The sequence below is a fragment of the Nicotiana attenuata genome, chromosome 1, assembly GCF_001879085.1.
Source record: "Nicotiana attenuata strain UT chromosome 1, NIATTr2, whole genome shotgun sequence".
Lineage (NCBI taxonomy): Eukaryota > Viridiplantae > Streptophyta > Magnoliopsida > Solanales > Solanaceae > Nicotiana > Nicotiana attenuata.
In genome coordinates, this window is record NC_031989.1 from 20,661,050 (window position 1) to 20,679,441 (window position 18,392).

Below are 18,392 nucleotides of genomic sequence, written 5' to 3' on the forward strand. Positions count from 1 at the left end.
GTATTTTCTGAACCCGGTAGCGGGTATTGGTTGATCGGAGGCAGAGTCATTCGAGTTTAGCAAGGTAGTTGCCGGCGTTCGCAGCACTGCTTTTCTCCCTCTTTATTCTATTAGTCTGTACTTAGTACACTTCAGACTTCGCCAGTTGTAGTTAGACCTTAGTAGATGCACATGACTAGTGACACCCCGTTTTGGGCTGTGTTTGGCTAGTACTTCTGCAATGTTATGATATTAACTGCTGTTTAGTATTATTAAATCATATTTTTGCATGTTTATTGTTGTTTAGGTGTTTAACTTCGAATTGGAAATGTGTCGGCTGGCCTTGTCTTCACGAGAGGCGCAATCACGATCGGGTCTGGGTGTAGGGTCGTGACATTAGGTCCTTATGTTGATTATGTGCAAAGTATTCCGTCATGCTTGAGTTTCCTAATTGCTTAAATTACCTTTATATGCTCCATATGATGTTGCTAGCTTTTCTCTAATTCTTACGTGTTACTTGACCCCTAATTGCCTTAATTGAAGTTATTGCCTTCCTTATTGTTTTGATACTTCTTGATTGTGAGTTCCTCTATGTCTTCGTGCAAATATTTTACATGTCCATTTGTTGTGGTTACCGGTGTAATTATCACATGCTTATCATGTCTTGCTGCTTTGTTAAGGTTAGTGTGCTTCTTGGTTTTTTTTGTGATCCTTATTATGTACTATTCATGCTTGACTTGATGAGTATTAATGTTAGACTAGGCTTATGGTGATTCCTTGGTATTTGACCGTTGTTGAGTATTGACTCAAGTTGGGATTCATTTTGTGAAGTTAATTGTTGGAACGAGATTGGTTATTGTTGATTCCCTTGCCGGGATGTATTGTTTCAATTGTTGATTCCCTTGCCGGGATGTATTTGTTTCTATTGTTGATTCCCTTGCCGGGATGTTGTTGAATCTATTGTTTGGGTGAGGAAGAGTGATAAAGTACGAAGGGTGATGCCCTGCACATTTACATCTATATGGATGCATATGGTGAGGAAGAGAGATAAAGCACGAATGGTGATACCGTGCACATTTATACTATTCATATGGTGAGGAAGTGAGATAAAGCACGAATGTTGATGTTGTGCACATTTATACTATTCATATGGTGAGGAAGAGAGATAAAGCACGAAGGGTGATGTCGTGCACATTTATACTATTCATATGGTGAAGAAGAGTGATAAAGCACGAAGGGTGATGCCGTGTACATTTATATGACTCATATGGTGAGGAAGAGTGATAAAGCACGAAGGGTGATGCTGTGCACTTTTCTATTATTGATTACATGGTGAGGATTGAGATTTAAAGCACGAAGGGTGATGCCGTGCACTTTCTGTTTGTTGTGTTTATTTGTTGTTATCAATTCAAGTGTTTTAACTATTTAGACTCCTTTACTGTTGTGATCCTTTGTGTTGGAATTCATTGTATTTTCAATACCTCGCCGTATTTATATATACATGTTTCAATACTTAAAATTTCAAAATTGTCACATTTTTAATTCAATTAGTTACTCAATTAAATTCCCTTAAACCGCCTGAAGTTGTAATTTACTTAAAAAAGAATTTCTACTAAGTTAATTTATTAAATCCCATGTTAAAGGTAATAATTCATTCGATGTTGTATTTTAAATAGAAAATGGTACTTTCTTTATTCAAATTATTTCTAAAAATAGCTTCATCTTTTCTTGTTGGGTTCCTAATTGGTTTAGAAGATGTACTGTACTTTATTTTATGTAAATGAGACTCCTGCAACATCTTAATTGCATTAGTTATGGGTCCTATGTATTGAATAACATGAGAATGTTGTTGTACAAAGTGAGAAAAAATATGTGTGCACAAGGTGCCGGGTGTGCTAAAGGTTTGGAAGTTGAGGTTATGATATGAGACATCGAGTTATGAGATGGCTGGGGTTGTGCCCCAGAAACGATATGATTGATTGAGTTGACGCTGTCTTCCTTACTTGAATTCATTCTACTTCTCTGTGTTCCAGCTATGTTTGTGTTGATTTATTTGGTCATCTTTCCTTTCCATCTGAGTTTCCTTTTATTTTTTCGACTGTTTGCTAATTGATTTGTCCCTGCTGTTGATATTATTTCATTACCTTTATCTTGATATTTGTTATCATATCCTGTTTAATCTGTCTGACCAGTTAGTGTCTTGACCGTTCCTTGTAACTACCCCGCCGAGGTTAGTCTTGATACTTACTGGGCACCGTCGTGGTGTGCTCATACTACACTTCTGTACATTTTTGTGTACATATCCAGGAATTGATCGATAGTAGCTATGCAGATTATCGTGGTGGAGACTCAAGGTAACCTGCTGCTGCATTCGCAGGCCTCGGAGTCACCTTCGTTTGTATTTACGTTCCATTGATTCCTTCTTGTTCCAGGACAATGTTGTATTTATTATGTATAATTACTCTTACAAAGGCTTATGACTTGTACCACTGGTTTTGCGAATTATAATTTGTTCTGAGTAATTTAATTTAAAGTTAGTAAATATCCACGTTATTACATAATAGGTTACGCTTACCTAGTTTAGAGACTAGAGACTAGGTGCCATCACGACTCCTTTGGAAGGATTTTAGGTCATGGCAAATATTTTCCAAAATTACAATAATATTAAATAATGTTCGATCAAATAAGTGACTTAACAGTCATACAGGATAGACCAAGTCACAATACCCAACGGTGCACGACCCCACGCTCGTCATCTAGCGTGTGTGTTACCTCAAAATAGTACAACGATCTGAAATTCGGGGTTTCATACCCTCAGGACAACATATACAATGATTGTTTACCTCAATCCGGTCGAAACTCTAGCCCGCGATGCCTTTGCCTCTCGAATCGACCTCCGAATGCTCCAAATCTGTCCAAAACCAGAATGTGCTCATCAACATACGCTAAAGGAACAAAACCCTCTTGAAAATAATCAATTTACACCAAAAATCTTGAAATTGACCAAACCCGACCCCCCGGGCCCACATTTCGGATTCCGATAATAATTACATAACAAGAATCCTTATCCTCCCACGAGTCTATACATATCAAATGCACCAAAATCCGACCACAAACGACCCCTCAAATCCCTAATCAAAGTCTCCAAATTTCAAGTCCTAAACCCCCAATTTTAGGCTTCAAATCCCACTAATTTCATGTTTAAACTAGTAAGAATCAACATAGGATCGAGTTTTAGGTTCAACAATCTTACTTCAAAAAATTTCACTTGAATTCCCTCTTCAATCTCTCCCAAGAAGCTCCAAAACCGAAAAGTTGATAAAAGCGCCATCAGGCCCACGTGCCCGGATTCCAAAATTTTTCGAAGAAAAAGTTTGCCCATAACCTCACGAACTAAAATATATAATTTACTCTCAATTTCAAGTCCAAAAAATAGTGGTCAAAATCCAAGAATACCAAGTTTCTAGGTTTTCCCTCAAACCCCAAGTTTTCCACAAATTTTCATACTCAAATCCACATAGAATCATGTATTTAACTCAAAACTAACATAAACCACTTACCTCTTGCTTGGCGGTGAAAATGGCACCTCAAAGTCGCTTCAAAATCGGCTCCAATAGAAGAAATGGGGTTGAAATGAACCCAACCCCGGATTTAAAAGAACCTCACTACCTCCGGTATTTCCGCACCTGCGGTGCATATACCGCTTGTGCGGCCCCGCTTCTGCGGCGCATGTGCCGCTTCTGCGGTCCTAGGCTCAGGCCAAAAATCCTCTTCTACGGTCTCCTCAGCGCAGATGCGCACCCGCATCTGCGGGTAAAGTTCCGCACCCGCGGTCACTGCACTTCTTCGCCCAAACCGCATATGCGACCCCATGGCTGCTTCTGCGGCCAAAACATCGCAGGTGCGGTTACACCAGATATCACCTGCCTAACTTCTTTCTCAAATTCCATAATTTCTCCGTTAACCATCCGGAATCCACTCGAGGCCCCCAGGACCCTAACCAATCATACCCACCAGTCCCAAAACATAATGCAGACCTGCGCGAGGCCTCAAATCACATCCAACAACGCCGAATTCATGAGTCACACCCCAATTCAAACTTTACGAACTTCAGAACATCTAACTTCTAAATTCGATGCCGAAACCTACCAAATCACGTCCGATTGACCTCAAATTTTCCACACTAGTCATATTCGACATTTCAGACCTACTCCAACTTCCGGAATCATAATCCGAACCCGATATCAAAAACTCCGCTTCCAATCAAACTTCTAAAAAACCTTCAAATTTCCAACTTTAGCCAAATGACTCCAAAATGACCCACGGACCTCTGAATTCACTTTCGATCGCGCTCCTAACACCAGAATAACCATACGGAGCTATTCCCAGGCTCGGAATCCCAAACAGACCTCAATGACACAGAAATGCACTTCAACCAAAACTTATGAAATTCTTCCAAAATGCTAACTTCCACAATAGGCGCTGAAATGCTCATGAGTCATCCAAAACCCGATCCGGACCTACGCCTAAGTCCGAAATCATTATACGAACCTGATGGAACCTTCAAATCCTGATTCGGAGGTCATTTACTCAAAAATCCAGTCTTAGCCAATTCTTCCAACTTAAAGCTTCCGACATGAGAATTCTCTCTCCAGATCAACTCTGAACTTCCCGGAATTCAATACCGACAATGCGTACAAGTCATAATAACTGAAGTGAAGCTACTCAGGGTCTCAAATCGCGGAACGACGCGCTAGAGCTCAAAACAACTAATCGGATCGTTACAATAGGATTGCCAACAATAGTTGCAAAATAGAGTCATTTTCAATCCATGTTACTGCCTTAAAATTAGGCCAACTACAATCAATAATAGAAATTTAAGGCCCATTTGAATCACTATGTGCTATTATTTGGGGTCCGTTTCAAGAATTAGAGATGGGCCAAAAACCAAAATTGTAACAATTTGTAAAATGGGTGAGGAAAAGAAGGAAGGCCTTGTTGGGAACAATCAAGTCATTGGTGTGGTAAAGGTTGATCACTCAATTAGAGAAGCTAATCCTAGTGATTTAGCAAGGTTAATTAAAAATGAGACTATTGATGAGCGATTAAAGATCGATGAAGCCACCGAGAAAGATCATGGAGTATCAGACATTGTTGTTTACGGAGCAAATTTGACTTTTGTAAACATGGAAGGTACTGATCTCTATGGATTAAATTGGAAGCGACACAAACCAACAAATGTAAGTTATTTAATCGATGGAGTAGGCGATGCAGGGACCGTCGTGGTGCTTCCGGCCGGGCCAAATGATTCTAGCAAGGATGGTGATGAAGGAAGGATTATGACCATGACTTTGCCTGAGGATGAGATAATAAAGTTGCAATTTGAGCTAATCAAGGAATGGTCTATTGCTTGAGGTTAAATGTATTTGTTTCATTTTTGTTCAATAGTTTAATTTGGTGTGAGGTCCAAAGACACTGTGTTTAATAACTACTCTATGTAATGCTATTTAGAGATTAATCAGTATTCATTTTGTCCAGAAATTTTAAATTAAAAATCGTAAGATGAGGACAATTCAGGGTATCTTGTCTTGAAAAACTGAAATTCAGGACACACTGGCTAATTTATAAATAGCAGCCTCTAGAGTGGGTACCTGATGTCATTTCTATTCTATGTATTGTGTTGGAAATGTTATTACCTATGTGTCTTTCTTCTGAAAAGTATTGGACCAAAATTGTAAACATAGGAGAATATAAATTAGTGGTTGTTGGTTTGCAACATTACTTAAGTTGTGCGATAAACCTTTTTTTTTTTTAATCAAATGAAAGTAAACAATATACATATATTAACCCTTTTGACTCTAGAGCTAGAGCAAACAACAATAACCACTCTCAGCAAAACCAAAACTAGAAAAAAATCCTAATCTTTATTTTTTACTAATTTTAAAGAATACAGAGTATATAATCAGCATATAATCGATGTGTACGATGATTATACACTTGTTATATAAAATGTATAAGGCTTTGCATCGAGAAAGAAATAATATATACATGTTCAATTTCAGGTAGACATAGTATGTAAGAAAAATATGATATAGATATATGTATTTAAAGTATCAATAACTGTAACTGAAATTATTAATGATAATCGCATTTTTTTATTTTATGTAACGACATGGAACTTACTAGTACAAATTGATAAAAACCATAATGCTTTCTCGAATTAACAATATTTCTTTTTTTAAAATTAATCAATGGTGGCAATTTGCGAGACATTCTTCATAAGAAGGATAGCATCCCGAAGCCGTGACACAACACCATTTGGCTGGTGCACCAGAAACTTGGATGCATGGATCGATTAAAACTTCTGCTTTAACTCTTGTACTTTTGTCACCTGCATTTCGTGAAATAATGTTTTTTACAGTGTCATATCAACTAAAACATAACAATAGGTAACCGTACAAAAATCTACTTCATATTGCTTGCATTTTAATAATAATAATAATAATAATAATAATAATGATAATAATAATAATAAATTAAAAATATAAGTTTAAAAGGAATTAACATGGACATACAATGATGAAGAGCCAACATGGAAAACAAAACCATGCAATGCATAATTTAGTACTAAAATATCAGAAGATTGTGAGAAATAATTATGGAATTCTCCAAATATATAGACCTATGAAAGTACTTGATTTGGTAATTAACATAGACCAGTGATTAATTCACCAAGTTATTTCATAATTTCTTATAATCTAGCTAGAATTACAACATTGAAAATCTTAACTACTTACCATTTTCATGCTTTAATTCAACACCCCTCACTATGGTAATTAGAATATTAATACAACAAAAGATATTATCTTACTTTCTATAAAGATCTAAACGCAAAATTTCAAACAATTGACACGAAATTCATATGCCCCTAGTAGGGTGTACAAACCAAATCGAAAAATCGCACCAAATCAAAAAGTCAAACCAAACTGATTAAAAAGCCTGGCTAGGTTTGATTTGGTATTGAGTAAAAAACACGGAACCAAACCCCCCCCCCCCCCCGCCCCCCCCCCCCCTGTATCTTAGCGGGGATAGCAGCTGGTACACACTGACCCACATATATATATATATTCTTTAAAAGTGTCTAGAAATATTTGGGGTTCTTTTATGTTGTGATGACCTTATGGGTTATCACTCGTTTTGGAAGTAAATTCCATGTTCCAAGACCTTAAAAATATCCTTTTGTCTCACCTCGATTTGCATGCACAGTCCGGTCGTATATCCGTAAAGCTTTTATGTGAAAATTTGAGGAAAATGCTAATTTTGCCTTTAAAATAGATTAACGTTGACTTTGGTCAACATTCTTGGTAAACGGACCCGGACCCGTGAGCGGACGATCCCGTAGGGTCCGTAGTAAAATATGGGACTGGGGCGTATGTCCAGAATAGAATTCCGAGCTCCCTTGCCCGAGGATTGAATTTTGAAAGAAAATTATTTGCTGGAAAATATAAAGTCTTTTAGAAATGAAATGATGCGCATTCTTGATGGTATCGAGCCCGTATTTTGATTTTGGAGCCCGTACGAGTTTAAAAAATTAATTAGGTTGAATCTGTGGAATTTGGTAAGAATCGGAGTTCGTTTCGTATAAATCGGACCTTTAGTTGAGAAAATGAGAATTTCAATGTTCTTGAGTAATTTCATGAATTTGAGGTTTAATTCGTAGTTGTTGATGTTATTTTGATGATTTGATCGCACGAGAAAGTCCATATGATTATTTTAGACTTGTGTTCATGATTGGTTTGGAGCCCCGATGGCTCGGGTGAGTTTTGGATAGGCCACAGAGTGTATTTGGACTTAGGAAGATTGTTGCAGGATTGCAGGTCTGGTATTGGCCTGTGATCTCGCAATTGCGAGTTCAGGGATCGGAATTGCGAAGTCTGATAGCTTGGGAATTGCGAAGGGCTGAACGCAATTGCGAAATAAGCCCTGGCCAACCTTGCTCGCATTAGCGACCATTTCTTCGCAAATGCGAGCCCTTAGAAAATCCCAGTAGTCGCAAATGCGACATTTCCTTCGCAATTGAGAAAATTGCAGAGATCCTCAGGAGTAGTAAATGCAGCAAATCCTTGGCAAATGCGAAGGTAGCAGACTTTTGAAGGGTTCGCATGTGCGAACCCCCTGGTCGCAATTGTGACATCTGCACCTGATAAGTGGAATTTCAGACGGGATTTCATCCATTTTTCAAACTCTTTCAAACCCTAAACTCTCTTGGGCGATTTGTCAAAGAAAGATTCTTCTCCAAATCATTAGTAAGTAATTTCTAACTTATTTCCTTCAATCTATAACATCTTTTTACATGATTTCATTTCAAAAACAAGGGTTTTGTCATGGGAAATTGTGTGATTTTGGGTAGAACTTAGAAATTTTAAATTTTGGGGATTTGGACCTCAATTTGAGGTCCGATTTCAAAACAAATTATATATTTGAGTTCGTGGGTGAATGGGTGATCGAGTTTTGGTTCGAACTTCGGGTTTTGACCATGATGGCTCAGGGTCGGGTTTTGACTTTTTGGGGAAAACATTGGGAAACCTATTTTCATGCATTAGAATTAGTTTATTTAGCATTTATTAATGTTATTAAGTAAATTGTGACTAGAAACAAGCGAATTGAAAATGAAACCGAGAGGTAAAGCGGTAGTTGAGGCTTGATTGTGTTCGTGGCACTGAGGTGAGTGTATGGTCTAACCTTAGATTGACGGAATAGGAGTTGTGATCTTATTTGCTAAGTGTTATGTGTTGAGTACGACGTGTAGGTGTGGTGACGAGTATCTATACGTTAGTGTCAAGCATGCCCATGAGTCTTATACTATGATTGTTGTGACTCCGTTATGTATTTTCCATGCTTAATATGATGATTATAAATGTTGAACAAGGCTTATGAAAGTATTCTTGGTAATTGACCATTGTTGAGCATTGGCTCAAGTTGAGACTTATGTTGTGAAGTGATTGTGGAAACGAGATGATATATATTGTTGTTTCCCTTGCCGGGAGGTTATTGTTTATGATATTGTTTCCTTGCCAGGATGTTATTGTTTATGATATTGTTTCCCTTGCCGGAATTATTGCTTATGATATTGTTTCCCTTGTCGGGAAATTGTTGTTATAATATTGTTCTCTTGTCGGGATTCTTTTGTGATTGGTGTTGATTTATATATTGGGATCGGGTTACACGCCGCAATAATATTATATGGGATCGGGTTGCACGCCGCAACAAGAAGTAATAGCGGTGGACAGGCGGGGTCAGGTTGCACGCCGCAAGATCATTATATGATTTGGATCGGGTTGCACGCCACAACATCATTATATGATTTGGATCGGGTTCCACGCCCCAACAGTATTATATGATTGGGATCGGGTTGCACGCCATAACAAGAAAGAACGAAAGTGAATATTGATTCTTATGGTCAGAACGAGAGCAAAAGCACGAAAGGTGATGTCGTACACTTGTTACTGTTTCCCTAATTCTTGCTGATATGGAATTATGGTGTTCTTTATGCTTCTCTACTAAAATTCTGTTAGTAGTTGATACTCCTAGCAGCATGTTTCCCCCTTCCCATCTTTAACTGCTAGTTTCTGTAATTATTATTTGTCGTATATGATTTAAATGCACATGTTTATTTGGTAGTCTTGTCCTAGACTTGTCACTACTTCGCCGAGGTTAGGCTTGATACTTACCAGCACATGGGGTCGGTTGTGCTGATACTACACTCTGTACTGTTTGCAGATCACGGTACTAGAGCATTTGGACCATAGTGAGGTTGCTGCCTTCAGTTCAGCGGAGACCGAGGTAGTCCTATAGACCCCTTATATCCTATTTCTTTCTGTTTTTACTTATTTAAGAGACAGACATGTATTTTCCTTGTTTAGATAGTCCGTGAGATTGTCACACCAGTTCTGGGTGGATTATTTCTATGGAATTTTATTTGTATTAAGTTAAATTATTAGATTTTGTATTCTACATTTCTTCTTCTTATTATTATTTCGCTGTTGATCATATATTTACTTGTAAATGTTAAAGGTTAAGGAAAAAGGGTAATAAAATCTGCAACACTCGGCTTGCCTAGCTTTCACGAGTAGGCGCCATCACGACTCCCCAATGTGGGAAATCCGGGTCGTCACAAGTTGGTATCAGAGCTCTAGGTTGCTTAAGTCTCACAATTCATGGAGAAGCTTAGTAAAGTCTAAAGAATCGATACGGAGACGTCTGTGTTTATCCCCAGCGGCTACGGAGTTTAGGAAAAACTACATATCTATTCTTTCATGTCGTGCAACTTTATTTCTCAATGCTAATTGAACTTCCACTCTGTTCTTTCGCTGATGGTGAGAACACGTACCGCTTCATCAGCTGACCAGCATCCCGAGCCCCCAGTAGTAGCTCCTGTGAAGGGTAGAGGCTGAGGCCGTGCTAGAGCTCGAGGCAGAGGCAGAGCTCAGCCCAGAGCTCGAGCAACAGCACCAGCGGCGGAGCCTCAGATTGAGTTTGACGATGAGGTTCCAGCCCAGTCAGTTCCAGCAGGACCAGCTCAGGTCCCAGAGGGGTTCATCACCACCCTAGTACTTCAGGATGCTCTTGTCCGTCTAGTGAGCCTTATGGAGAGCGTCCCTCAGGAAGGCATATTTCATGTAGCACCAGCTGTCTCTCATGTTGGAGGAGGATCCCAGACTCCTACTACTCGCACTCCAAGCAGATGGCTCCCCAGTTTCAGACTCCAGCAGCTCAGCCAATTGGGGTAGATCAGCCGGGTGTTGTGGCACAGACCGGTGAGGGGCCAGCTATGTGTGTTGATGCCTTGTGGAGGTCGGACAGGTTCACCAAGCTTTTTACTACCACTTTTGGTGGTACATGTTCTGAGTATCCCCGGGATTATGACGTTCTTCGGAACAAGGGGATAGTGGAGACCAATAGGGTCGATTTTGCTACTTTTGGTCTGTCAGGATCCGCCAAGACTTGGTTGAGAGATTATTGTTTGGCTAGACTAGCTGGGTGACCTGCTTTGACTTGGGATAAATATTCTCAGCTATTTCTGGAGAAGTTGCTTCCTGTCTCTTATAGGGAGAACTATCAAAGGCAGTTTGAGCATCTCCAGCATGGTTCTATGACCGTTACTCAGTACGAGACTAGTTTTATTGACCTGGCCCGTCATCTTCTTCTTATACTTTACACCGAGAGAGAGAGAGTGAGGAGCTTCATTGAGGGACTCGTTTAGCCTATTCAATTGCAGATGGTTAAGGAGACGAAGAGGTAGATTTCCTTCCAGGATGCGGCCAATATGACCAGGAGAGTCCAGATGGTTTTATCACAGGGGAGTCGTCAGGGGTGTGATAAAAGGCCCCATCATTCTGGCAGGTTTAGTGGTGCCTCGTCTGGAGGTAGGGATTCTTTTTGTAGGGTCCATCCTTCCAGGCCGTTTCATTCAGCACTACAAGCGAATTGGAAGTGAAATTGAGAGGTAAAGCGGTATTGGAGGCTTGATTGTGTTTGTGGCATTGAGGAAAGTGTTTGGTCTAACCTTAACTTGAGGGAATCTGAGTTGTGGTCTTATTTGCTATGTGTTATGTGTTGATTAGGACGCATAGGTGTGGTGACGAGTATCTATACGTTGGTGTCAAGCATGCCCGTGAGTCTTATACTATGATTTGTGACTCAGTGATGTATTGTCCATGCTTAATATGATGATTACAAATGTTGAACAAGGATTATGAAAGTATTCTTGGTAGTTCACCATTGTTGAGCATTGGCTCAAGTTGAGACTTATGTTGAGAAGTCATTGTGGAAACGAGATGAGATATATTGTTGTTTCCCTTGTCGGGATGTTATTATTTATGATATTGTTTCCCTTGCCGGGATGTTATTGTTTATGATATTGTTTCCTTGCCGGGATGTTATTGTTTATGATATTGTTTCCCTTGCTGGGATGTTATTGCTTATGATATTGTTTCCCTTGCCGGGATATTGTTGTTATGCTATTGTTCCCTTGCTGGGATTCTTTTGTGATTGGTGTTGATTTGTATGTTGGGATCAGGTTGCACGCCGCAACAATATTATATGGGATCGGTTTGCACGCCGGAAGAAGGAGTATTAATGGTGGACAGGTAGGGTCGGGTTGCACGCCGCAACATCATTATATGATTAAGATCGGGTTGCACGCCGCAACATCATTATATGATTTGGATCAGGTCGGACGCCGCAACAATATTATATGATTGGGATCGGTTTGGTCGTGTTGCATGCCGCAACATCATTATATGATTTGGATCGGGTTGCACGCCACAACATCATTATATGATTTGGATCCGGTTGCACGCTGCAACAGTATTATATGAATGGGATCGGGTTGCACACCGCAACAAGAAAGAATAAAAGTGAATATTGATTCTTATGGTGAGAACGAGTGTAAAAGCACGAAGGGTGATGCCGTGCACTTGTTACTGTTTTCCTTATTCTTGCAGGTATGAAGCTGAAATTCTTTTAGTACTTGATACTCCCCGCAGCATGTTTCCCCCTTCCCATCTTTAACTGCTAGTTTCTATTGTTATTATTTGCCGTATATGATTTAACTGCACAAGTTTATTTGGTAGTCTTGTCCTAGCCTCATCACTACTTCGCCGAGGTTAGGCTCGACACTTACCAGCACACGGTTGTGCTGATACTACACTCTGCACTGTGTGCAGATCCTGGTACTAGAGCATTTGGACCTCAGTAAGGTTGCTGCCTTCAGTCAAGCGGAGACCCGAGGTTGTCCTGCCAACGTCCGCAGACCTTGGCGTCCCTTCTATCCTATTTCGTTGTGTTCCTACTTATTTGAGAGACAGACATGTATTTTCTTTGTTCAGACCCTATTTGTAGTATTCTTAGATAGTCCGTGAGATTGTGACACCAGTTCTGGGTGGATTATTGCTGTGGAATCGTATTTGTATTAAGTTAAATTATTAGATTTCGTCTTCCCCATTTCTTATTATTCTTATTATTATTATTATTATTATTATTATTATTATTATTATTATTATTATTATTATTACTATTATTATTATTATTGTTATTATTATTAATATTATTATTATTATTATTATTATTATTATTATTATTATTATTATTATTATTCTGCTGTTGATCGTATATTGACTTGTAAATGTTAAAGGTTAAGGAAAAAGGGTAATAAAATATGTAACACTCGGCTTGCCTAGCTTTCACGAGTAGGAGCCATCACGACTCCCGAGGGTGGAAAATCCGGGTGACAAACGTGATATTATATTTAATAGAATATGAAGTGCTCCATATTTATTAACCTTAATAATGGGTTGTATGATCACTTTCTTCTCAAGTGTTACTTAATGCGTCAATCTATTTGTTCTCCAATATTCATATGTCAATCTATTAAATTTTTGTATCTTTTTCGAATTTGAAGTAATTATTATTATTTAGGTATCGTATTAATTTTTATATTTAATTATTAACTCCAATTAACCTTAATAGTGTACATCAACAAAAAAATTATTGTCAGACGACTAAAATGATAACTATTTATATCTTGGGCTATCAATGTACCATACAAAATTCAAATGTGGAGGAGTTTCATTAGACCAAAGTTGGGCCCATGTACTCGGAGGCGTAATCTCTGCAACTGAATTTATTAACTTTTTGGGAAAAGTAGTTGTTAGGTACCAACCAGCCGGGCCCAATAACTTGGCCCACTCGTTAACCAAAGCAAACTCAAACCAAAGTCTGCAAAAGACTGTGGAGGATCCACTTTCAGTAAAATGGGTCGGGCCAGTTGAAGATCATTGGATTGCTAACAATTGTTGCAAAATGGAGTCATTTTCATTCCATATTACTACCTCCAAATTGGACCATTTGCAATCAAGAACAAAAATTCAAGGCTTATTTGAATAACTATGTGATACTATTTTGAAGTCCATTTCTAAAATTAGAGATGGGCCAGAGCCCAAAGTTGTGACCAATTTGTAAAAGAGTGAAGAAAACAAAGAAGGACTTGTAGGAAACAATCAAGTCATTGGTGTGTGGTAAATGTTGATCACGCAATTAGAGAAGCTAATCCTAGTGAATTGTGAAGGTTGATTAAAAATGAGATCATCGACGAGCGATTAAAGATCGATGAAGCCATCAAGAAAGATCATGGTGTGTCGGATGTCGTTGTTTACGAAGAAAATTTGACTTTCATAAACGTGGATGGTGACGATCTCTATGGATTCGGCTATAACGCACACAAACCGACGAATGCTAGTTACCTAATCGATGGAGCTGGCGACGTAGGGACCGTCGTGGTGCTTTCGACCGGGCCAAATGATTCTAGCAAGGATGCTGATGAAGGAAGGATTGTGACCATAACTTTGCCTAAGGATGAGATAATGAAGTTGAAACTTGAGCTAAACATAGAATGGTCTATTGCTTGAAGTTAGATGTATTTGTTTCATTCTTTTCAATTATTTAATTTGGTGTGAGGTCCAAAGACTTTGTATTTAATAACTACCCTATGTAATGCTATTTAGAGATTAATCAGTATTTGTTTTCTCCTGAAATTTTAAATTAAAAATTATAATTTCAGGATAATTCAGTATATTTTTTATCCTATAAAACTGAAATTCATGATACAGGCTAATTTTTAAACAGCAACCTTTAGAGTGGCTACCCGGTGTCATTTCTACTGTGTCTTTCTTCTAAAAATCTTTGGGCTCAAAATTTTAAATATAGGAGAATTTTAATTAGTGGTTGTTGGTTTGTAACATTACCAAGTTGTGCTTTTAAACCTTTTTTACTGAAAAATGGAAAAAATTTACTTTACCAAGTAAACAATATACATATATTAGCCATTTTGACTCTAGAGCTAGAGCAAACAAAAATAACCACTCCCAACAAAGCCCAAAACAGAAAATGATCCTAATCTTTATTTTTTCAACCAATTTTAAAGAATACAGAATATATAATTAGCATATAATCGATGCATATAATGATTATACTTATTATATAAAATGTATAAGACTCTTTGTCGAGAGAGAAATAATATATACAGGTTCAATTTCAGGTAAATGGATTATGTAAGAAAATTACGATCTAGATATATTGATTTAAAGTATCAATAATTGTAACTGAATTTTATTAATGATAATCGCAGCTTTTTATTCTATTTAGCAACTTGATACTCATGTGTAACGACCCGGCGGTCGTTTCATAAGTTACAGCCCCGCTTCCCCCATTTCTTCTTCTTTATGTATTGTTCAGTTGTATTTGATCATATCATGTTGGTTGTTCTATGTTCGAAGTGGTCATGGAGTGAAATGATACACTTAGTCTCTAATTTAGGAGCTTAAGTTGGAAAAAGTCAACCGGATGTTGACTTATGTGTAGAAGGTCTTGGATGTGAATTCCGATGGATTGGATAGCTTCGTTAGGTGATTTTGGACTCACGAGCGTGTTTGAAATGTATTTTAGAGGTCTGTGATAGATTTAGGCTTGAATTTGTGAAATTAGAAATTTGGCATTTTTCGGACGGCAGTGGAAATCTTGATATCGGGGTCGAAATGGAATTACGTAAATTGGAATAGGTCCATTGTGTCATTTATGACGTGTGTGCAAAATTTCAGGTCATTCGGATGAGTTTTGATAGGTTTTGGCATCGTTTGCAGAATTTGGAAGTTTGGAAATCCTTAGGCTGTAATCCAAGGGTGATTTGATGTTTAGATGTTGTTTTGAGTGTTTCGAAAGTCGGAATAAGTTTGAATAGTGGTATATGACTTGTTGGTATTTTTGGTTGGGGTTCCGAGGGCCTCGGGATAAATTTGGATAGTTAACGGAAAGATTGGAACTTGGTTTAAGCAGCTGAAGTTACTGCTTCTGTCATTTCCGCACCTGCGGATTGGGGACCGCATGTGCGAGGTCACATATACGTGAGGAAGGCCGCAGATGCGGTTTTGGATCAGTTGCAGCTTGACCGCAGGTGAGGTGGATGTATAGCTCCAGCGAGGACGCAGGTGCGGGCGTGTAGCCCCAAATGCGGAATGTGTGTGGATAAGTGGAATCCACAGGTGCACTTGTTTGACTGCATATGCGGTAGCGCAGGTGCGCTCATTGGACCGCAGGTGCGAGTCTCCTGGGAGAAACTATAGAAGCCTTACTTCGCAAATTTCTGCCATTTCCTTTACCATTTTTGGACGAGTTGGAGCTTGGGGACTGTGATTTCAAGAGGTAATCAAGTGTTTTCAGTGAGGTAAGCTACTTGGGTCTTGTATCATGTGTTTATGGCAATTATTCCATAGTTTAATCATGATACTGGTGGGAAAATTAGAGAAGAAATTGGGAGATTAGGGCTTGAAATTAGAGAGTTCAAATTGGGGATTTGAGGGGCCATTTGAGGTTCGATTTTGATGTATTTTGTATGTATAGACTCGGGAGTAAATGGATTTCTAGTTTTACGAATTCTGTTGGATTCCAAAATGTGGGCCCGTAGGGCCGGGTTTGAGCATATTCGGGATTTTGGGTCTAATTAGATAATTTAGTACTTTTCTTTCCTGTCTGGTTAAAAATATTGAATAACCGGCATGCCTACTATTCAGTACAAATTTAAATGTGTTATAGCTTTTGAGGTTTGGTTCGTCACTACCTCTCAGTCTAATGGTTGGATTTGTTACTTACTGATTTGGTGTATTCATGTTACTCACTGCACCTTGTGAGCAGATCCAGGTATCTCAGGCCACGGTAGTGGCTGTTGACTGTTCCAGACTCAGATATCACCGAAGATTGTGAAGTAGCTGCCTGACGTTCGCAGTTCTGCCTTCTTCTTCTTTATCTTCCTTCTAGTATACTTTTGATATTTCAGACTCTTTTGGTCCAGTTGTGTTTTGGTACAAGTGTAGTGTTGCTCATGACTTAGAGACACCCGAGATCGGGCTTTTACTTTCCGCTTTTGTTTTGGTTTGACTTTATATCTTTTGTTGGATTTCAGTTGAAATTTGGTTTTATTTAAGTTTTATTTTGTAAGTGGATTATTTTGAAAATGTGTCGGCTGGCCTAGTTTCACGATAGGCGCCATCACGACCGATTTGATTTTGGGGTCGTGACATCATGAGTACAAATTGATAAAAACCATAATGCTTTCTCAAATTAACAGTATTTTTTTAAAAACTAATCAATGGTGACAATTTGCAAGACACTCTTTAGGAGAAGGATAGCATCCTGAAACCCACGCACAACACCATTTGGCTGGTACACCAGGAACTTGGATGCATGGATCGATTAAAACTTTTGCTTTATCTCGTGTACTTTCGTCACCTGCATTTCGTGATATAAATTTTTTTACACTATCAGATCAACTAAAATATAACAATAGGTAACCATACATAAGTCTGTTTCATGTTGTTCCATTTTTTTTGTTAATAACTATAATAATAATAATAATAATAATAATAATAAACAATTAAATAAAAATTACGTTGAAAAACATTAATATGTACATAAAGTGATGAAGAGCCAACATGGAAAATAAAATCATGCAAAGCAGCAAAACTGACTAAAAGGAGAATTTTGTAGTGGCCATAAAGTGATTAATGATTAATTTACCAAGTAATTTCCTAATTTTTTATAATCTAGCTAAAAATACAACATTGAAAATCTTAACTACTTACCTTTTTCATGCTTTAATTAAACACCCCTCACTATAGTAATTTGAATATTAATACAACAGAAGATGTTATCTTACTTTCTATAAAGATTTAAAGGTAAAATTGCAAAAGTTTGACAAGAAATTGATATACCCTTAGTATATTGTTGCTTAAAATTGTAGCTATTCTTCAAATACTTTGCAAAAACTGATTATATTTCAAAGTGTCGCTAAAGTGGCTACTTGGTATCATTTTTACCGGGAGCTGAAATGCTTTCCTGTCAAATTAAAAAGAATTAACCTAAATAACAGTCAATCCAATTACTTAAACTAAAAATAGTTGTTGAATGTAAATATATGATAATATGTGTATAACCATGTATAATCAGTGTTAATTTATGTGTACCGGCTAGAAAAATGAACAATAAAATCAGCCGGCTATGTGTGTAAATATGAGGTCCAACCTACGATATAAGGGCTAAGAAATAAGCCAATATCTGGTATTATACAACATAGATTCGTAGGAATTGCACCAGATATCCTCTTTGAGAACCTCTATTTTAAGTTATATTCACTTTTGAAAATTATTTAAATCTTAGCCAGAGTTTGCAAACTTAGACCTCCTCCTACTCTTCCTCTTCTTCTTCTTCTTCTTCTTCTTCTTCTTCTTCTTCTTCTTCTTGTTTCCACACCTACGAATATTTGGTGCCAATTTTCCAATTCTTGATAATAGAGTTGTCTATCT

The 18,392-nt window shown here is 38.0% G+C and overlaps 1 protein-coding gene across 1 annotated transcript; it reads left to right on the forward strand.

Moving 5' to 3' along the window:
* Positions 4,950-5,393, forward strand: LOC109233710 (protein ECERIFERUM 26-like). Its single transcript, XM_019399578.1, has one exon. The coding sequence runs from the start codon at positions 4,950-4,952 to the stop codon at positions 5,391-5,393; it is 444 nt and encodes a 147-aa protein (XP_019255123.1).